This window comes from Rhagoletis pomonella, unplaced genomic scaffold, assembly GCF_013731165.1.
Source record: "Rhagoletis pomonella isolate Grant_MI unplaced genomic scaffold, Rhpom_1.0 Rhpom_scaffold_00008, whole genome shotgun sequence".
Taxonomy (NCBI): Eukaryota; Metazoa; Arthropoda; class Insecta; order Diptera; family Tephritidae; genus Rhagoletis; species Rhagoletis pomonella.
The window spans coordinates 38,021,329-38,028,490 of record NW_023458562.1 but is presented as its reverse complement, the minus strand read 5'-3'; the positions used below and the strand labels follow the sequence as shown (position 1 = coordinate 38,028,490).

Here is a 7,162-nt window from a genome sequence, read left to right as displayed (position 1 = left end):
CAGCTTATCTAACCTTTAATTATTGAATCATGGTATTGATTAAACTTTAAAAATAAAAATGGTATAACTATGGACATGACATACGAGATTAACAATAATACAAAACACTCTTAGGGCCGTATTCTCATGTAACCTTTAACTTTAAAGCTCACTTTATATTTAAAAGATACATTAAAATGTATTGTAGTGCTAAAGTAAAGCATTTCTATTATCGGTTTTGACTTATGGATGTTTCTATGTGGTAAACCAGTTTAAAACCAATAAAAAAGTGCTTTACTTTAGACACTACTTTGCTTTAGACTGAAAGCCTGGAAATCGCGGAACGCATGAAAAGCTCTTAAAGTTGCTTTCGATTCGATCAGTATATAAATTTTCACAGTGGTCTTTTTTAAAATTCGCTTTATTTTTTGTAAATAAAAGGTTTTCCTAAATTATATGCCAAAGAATTTCGTATTCGTTTACCCAATAGACGTTCTGCATACGGAATCAATGGTGGGGAACGAACATAAATACCAAGAGCACGCGGCGTCCACGCTTTGAACACACATTCACTAGCATATGGTACTCTCAGTCCAACCCATCCTGCTGATGAGAGAACTATATCAGAGCTTATAGCGTCCTGGTATTTGCCTACAAGCTGAATACTTTCTTTAGAGCTCTGTAATCCGCACCAACGTGTTAAACGTGCCTTATCCCCAAAAGGCAAACCAAGAACTTCAGTTCCGAGGTATTCTTGGTATGTTTTTGCAGCATTTTCCGTCTGAGTAACGACCAGAGGAAGTTGTAGAGAACTGAATACAATTACTTTTACCCAGTCAATATCAACATATTTACATTCTATAAAATCCAAACGAGCCAATCCCGCCAGAAAAATACTCATGCCAGGTTTTAGTCGTACACCTCGTGGTACGATCATGTCAGTGGGTGTTAATATTTGCAGCTCTTTCGGCGTGAGTATGTCTGTAAACTGCTCAGGGTGGATAACTCCAGGGGTGTCATAACACCACTTAGCCTCTCGATATAACCGGTCTTTTTCATTCAATGTAACAATTGGCTTTGTTCCAGAACTCATAGCAAATGCATCAGATGTATCTACGTTATTTACGAAAGTCCGTCCAACCACACCCTCAAGACGAGCTGATTTTGTATCACCGGTTTTCCGCGCTTGGTGGCGACGGAGTGAATTTTCTGCGCGTTTCTGCTCGCGTTCAGACGATAAGCGACGAAAGCGTTGATAAACTCGTATTTCCGACGGTCGATATATAGGAAATTTTAGCATCTGAAGAGTAGTCCCAGGCCAGGGGCAAGTAGTTGCCCTACGTACTAAATCAGTGGCTTCAGGACGGCAGTAATCAGAGTTTAAAAGGATATTAAAAAGCGAGCTCTTCCCAACATTCGTGCAGCCTACTAAATAAACATCTCCTTTGTAGGCCCAAATCTTGTGCAATTGAGTTATTAGTTCCTCTATTCCATAGCCTGTTTTAGCGGAAATTAAGCAAATCTGTTTTATGTTGAGTGTATCGAATCCGCACTGCAACATTTGATCTTTCAGACAGTCTTTAACATGGTTAAGGTAATTATTATGATCCCGGGGCAGCAAATCTACTTTATTTCCCACTACAAATAAAGGTCGTTTGTGTCCAAGGACGTCCCGTAAACCTGGCCAAATTGAACATGGAAAGTCCAAAAGATCAACGATTACTATTGCTAGCGCATGCTCATCTTTTATGCGAGATATCGTTTCAACGTATGAGTCGGCGGTAATTTCTATATCTAAAGCAATGTTATAGGACTTTAGGAAGTGGCAACGTTGACATATTATGGTTTGAAGTTCTTTTTTCGACCGACCTTTAAATATCTCGACAGGAATAAAGCCTACAACATACGAAAATAATTACAATAAAATATTTAATATTTGTCACCTATTTAATTATTAACCTGGTAAAGTAGTTTGTGTACAATGCAAGTGTGCTCCACATCCACTACAAGGCACATCTGAAGGCGATATTCTTGGATCCGCAGTACCATAAGGGGAATGATTTGTGTCTTTATTACCCTCGTAGAACTCAAAATCCTCCATCCAATCAATTGGAAAATTATTACTTTCATCATGCTCCATACCATTGAAAGGAGGTTCAAAAAATAATGGCTTCTTTTGAAGTGCGCGCAACTTGCGTTTCTCCTTCAATTCCTCCTTATGCATATATGACCGCAGTCGGCGATAACTCATGAACTCTACCTGTTCTTCCAACTTCGTGCTGTACACAATGAGCGGATGCTTTGAATACCTTTCCTGTGCAAACTTCCATTCATTCTGGCGTTGACTAACTATATTTTCATACAGTCTAGCGTCTGGACTCTGCCGTGAGGGATCAGATACACAAAAGCGTAAGTAGTTCTTAAAATTAAATTTAAACGAAGTCTTCACTGATTGTCTTAACAAGAACATTTTAAAAATATTGTCAAACTCATATTATGCGGTAACAACAATATAAATCGTTTTGGCACTGTTTTGCCATGGTTCATGCTGTTTTGTAGTAGAGCTGGAAAATTATCGATGGCACTATCGACCATGCAAAAACCGGCTGACCATATCGAAAAGAAACTATCAATTGTACGCTCGCATACATATGCAAAATGTATTTATACATAAGGCTGGTTTTCACTAAGCCAAATTCAATGGCATGTGCCGTCAATAAGTGAAAACACAAAGGTTTACCCCATGATAAAAACATAGCAAGGTATAACCGTTCTCTCAATTTGTCGGCCATGATTTTTTTTTGAAGTTTGCCAACATTTTAAAATCATATAAATTTGATAATAAAGAAATGAAATTGTTCGAAATTGTTGTTGCTTGAGATTGAAAATGAAAATGTGTGTGTGAGTTTGTGAGTAAATTTAAAAATTAAATTGTTTGGAAACGTCAAGAATTTTAAAAGTGACTCTCAGCGGTTCTACCTTACTATATTTTTATCATGGTTTACCCCATGGTGGAATAATACAAGGTGTTGTCAGTAGCGACGTGTTTGTTGCAATTTTGACAAGATCGACATGCTTATTTTCACTGCTGCCGATCTTAATTTTTATACTACTATTCGTTGGAAAAAGGTATCTAAAATGTTCCATTTTAGTAATTCATTTTATCGCGATTTTTAAAGAACTTGATGTTTTCAAAACGATATTAATATTTAAAATTGATGGATTTGTATAATTTTTGTCCTCAAAATGTAAAAAAAATAAAAGATATCGTGGTTATCAATGGAAAAAGACGTACACAAAAGTCGTATGGGAAGGCGATTTTTTATATTAAACTAGCCAATGCCCGCTTGCTTCGCGGCGCCTAATAAGAGTTTTTGCGTTGGCCAATACAAAAATTGAAACGAATAAAAAGCAGAATCCTCCTCACATATAGATCAAGAATTGAAGCTGTGATACCATATGGAATACTAATCCCTTTCGATGTCATGAGTTTTACCGATGGTCCAAGCGTGCGTAATATTCTTCAATGATCTTGCAACTTCAACATTGGTCCGGTGTACCATGTAAGCCAATACAAGTCCTAAAGTTTTCGCGTACATTGGCTAAATGAGTCGTGTGATCTCATGAATATCGTTCAAATGAAGCCATTGATATATATTCTGATGTGCCTTCTTGGACAGATGAGGTCGAATCTTTCCTTATCAATTCGCTACTTTTACAATTCGTCTTAGTATTTATGATTTGGTTTCTTTGAGTCTTACTGCTATAATAACGGCCGCCTCGAGCAACTTCGTCAACCGGAGGTAGATGCAAGATCACGCTTACACAGTGTTACGGTCTTTATATGCATACCTAACGCATTCTTGATTTAGCCATCTGAAAAGTAAATTCGTCTAAGATAAACATAGGGTCAAAGCAGAACAAACCCCGTGGGGGCTTCTATATATTTCAGGTGCAGCGCCATCCAATGGGTGCCTTTTCTGCAAAACCTTTGCTTGTCATGAAATGAATACGCATTATGAATTCCAATCAGATTTTATAAAAAATACGGATTTTCTAAATACCTAAACTCCAGCGGGTCCATTTTTAGCAAAGGAATTTTTCATCATACAGGTAGTCACGCTGAGAATTTGAACGAAATCTGATAATAAATACGACTTTTTTTTTTTTTTTTTGCTAGCTTACATTTTGAATTTAAAATTAATCGGTTCATAAATATAATTTTTATAAATAACCCGACCCCAGCACCACCTACCGAGTTTTCTGGTAGCCTGTAATAGGACCATATATGAAAATTTTACTGAAATCTATTCAGTAGTTTTTGAGTTAACTCCGAACAACGAAAACGGCTATTATTTTATATATATATATGTAGAAGAAGATAACTTTTGCTGCATTGTCATAGCTTGCTATTTCTGTTTTGCTTCTTTCTTTATGTGTATTTCGATTTTCAATAAATTTTTTGTGCAAATGTAATTGTGAAAAAGTGATGTATCCTTGGGAAAGGATGAGGTAACTAGAATTCCCTTTCTGTGTGGTAAACCTGCATGAACGACACAAGACACAAGATCACGTAAGAACAAGAGAGTGAAAAAAGTCGATTTTTTTGCGGGTTCTACGCCATCTTGTTTCACTGGAAAACGAGCGAAATGTAAACAAAGCAAAGAAAATAACGAAACCCAAAATTAGCCAAAATTACACCAATATCTCACCAATATTTCAATATGGTTAAGAATTTTGCATTAAAGAGAATCGCTATTTCAAATATAACGACAAGATTTACGAGCAAAAGTCAGGAATGCCTATGGGTTCCCCCGCTTCACCGGTTATCGCAGACATAGTAATGGAGGAATTATTAATCAAATTTGAAAATGACGCCGAAAGCAAACCCCGATTACTAACTAAATATGTCGACGACATCTTTGCAATTGCTAAAACAGAAAATATTGACAAGATGCTTAACACACTAAACAATTACAAGAAAATAAAATTTACATTAGAAATAGAAAAAGATGGACAATTACCCTACCTGGACACCCTTATAATAAGGAAAAATAACAAATTAACAGTTGACTGGTATAAGAAACCTACAGCATCAGTGAGGCTCATTAATATTAACTCGAGACATGAGAAGAAAATAATTCGAAATACCGCCAAAGATTTTATAACAAGAGTCCTCATGATAAGTGACGAAAATTATCATAAGAAGAACATTGCCACTATCAAAGATATCCTGCGGAAAAATGAATTTCCACATTGCTTAATTAATTAGCGTATCCGCGACTTCTATGTCCAGACCGGTAAAGAGAAATCAAATAGTGACGGGAACAACCAAATGTATAAATCGGCAACATATGTACCAGGATTATCTGAGAGAATTAAATACTCAAAAATATATGACAAGGACAATTTCCGCATAGCGTTTACTTATGACAATACGCTGAAACAAGTTTACTCAAATACCAAAGATAAAATTCCAATAAATGAGAAGTCTGATGTAATTTATAGAATACCATGCAGTGGCGACGCGTCCCACGTATGCGATATGGTATATGTGGGGACAACAAAATCGAAATTAAAGACAAGGATTTCCGCTCACAAATCAAACATTAAGTTGAGGAATAATTCGGCGGACAATAAGACAGCCTTGTCATCTCATTGCCAGGATACGGGACATTATCCCGACTTTGATAAAGTAGCAATCTTGCAAGAAGAGAAAATCTATAATAAACGCTATGTTTTAGAGATGCTACATATTATGAACACCCCTAATCACAAAAGGATGAACTATAAAACGGACACCGACAATTGCGCTCACGTTTATCGGAATTTAGTTCTAACGCACAAGAACAAACCTACAGTGTAGGTGACGTGTGATCGTGTGTTCATGTTTAACTCATCGTCCGTCCATGAACGAAAGACACAAGATCACGAAAGAACAAGAGAGTGAAAAAAGTCGATTTTTTTAGCGGGTTCTACGCCATCTTGTTTCACTGGAAAACGAGCGAAAAGTAAACAAAGCAAAGAAAACAACGAAAACCAAAATTAGCCAAAATTATTGTCGGCCACTTTAAACGCACAATTTAGGTAAAATGATGCAACAAAATGCTTTAAAATGTGTTGTCATGTTGAATTAACTCTTCTTTACTTGAATAAAAGTGTAAAATAGTGGTGCTTGTGATGTAAACAAACGCCCAGCTGACGAAACCGCTTTCGCAAACTTTTCTCAAAACCAGTTACAAATACAACGTCGCGTTCTTACGTGATCTTGTATTTTTGGTTCATGTCGTCCGTCTGCTGCCAAGATTTCTTCGGACAACAACATTGCTCTGTTGTGATGACATACAAACATTTCTTAGTCTTACTGTTCAGCACTTTATGTATTGTTGTTTGTATACAATTTTTGTTTACAATTACTGTATTTTAATTATTAGTTTTCCTGTTTATGTTTAATATCTTCTTCGTGCTTGTCTGTTATTTTACATTTTAACATATGATTAGTCGACCGGACAAAGCTAATAGTGTAAGTCGTTTTAATGCACTTGTGCATATTTATGTTTTTGTTGGTTTATATTAGGTTCGGTCGCGTAGTTGTTAATTGTTCATGTTTAACCAAAACTTACAAGTTTTTGCGTTCGCGTACGCAAAAAACTTGCAAAGTAGGGGAAATTGAGAGAGCAAAGTGACATTTCATTTTGAGGGGAAGCTGCTGGTTTCTGCTGGAAAAATTTTTGCCAACAGCAATTTGCCAACAGGAAAACAGCTGATCAAAAACAGCTGGTTGGCATTTACGCAAATCACAAAATTGAATTTAATGGTTTGGAAGTTAAAAATTACAAAATGCGACTAATTAAACTTGTAAGAAATAAGTAGTTATTTGTTTAATCAATAAACTGTGTCAGTATAACACTTTGTGATAACTTTTCGTACGTTTTAAATTTTACACTTTTGAATGTAAACAAAATTTATATCAGCTGTTCGTCTAACTTGCAAGTTTCTGCAAATTTTCTGTTCGCGTACTATTTTGGATATTTCTCTCTTGTGAGCGAACAGATGACATTTCGCCGGAATTTGGCAGTTGGTTGGTTTCTGCTGGAGATTTTAAACGAACGCACCTATTGTGATGATGTAAAAATATTGTTTTCCTTTTTTTAGTCCTGAAGATGCCTTCAGACGGAAGGCG

At 36.1% G+C, this 7,162-nt stretch overlaps 1 protein-coding gene across 1 annotated transcript; it reads right to left on the bottom strand.

The window, feature by feature from the left end:
* Positions 1-382: 382 nt before the first annotated feature.
* Positions 383-2,634, bottom strand: LOC118744831 (nitric oxide-associated protein 1). Its single transcript, XM_036478195.1, has 2 exons — positions 1,939-2,634; positions 383-1,875 (listed from the first exon to the last, which is right to left on the bottom strand). Exons 1-2 carry the CDS (start codon positions 2,447-2,449, stop codon positions 401-403), a joined length of 1,986 nt encoding a protein of 661 aa, XP_036334088.1. The 5' UTR covers positions 2,450-2,634; the 3' UTR covers positions 383-400.
* Positions 2,635-7,162: the final 4,528 nt, after the last annotated feature.

What these genes read in the sequence shown, in the direction of transcription:
- LOC118744831 (XM_036478195.1), bottom strand. Translation starts at nt 2,449, where the DNA reads ATGTTCTTGTTAAGACAATCAGTGAAGACTTCGTTTAAATTTAATTTT. An exon ending in TACACAAACTACTTTACCAG is followed by an intron (nt 1,876 to 1,938) that starts GTTAATAATTAA and finishes CGTATGTTGTAG; the next exon opens with GCTTTATTCCTGTCGAGATA.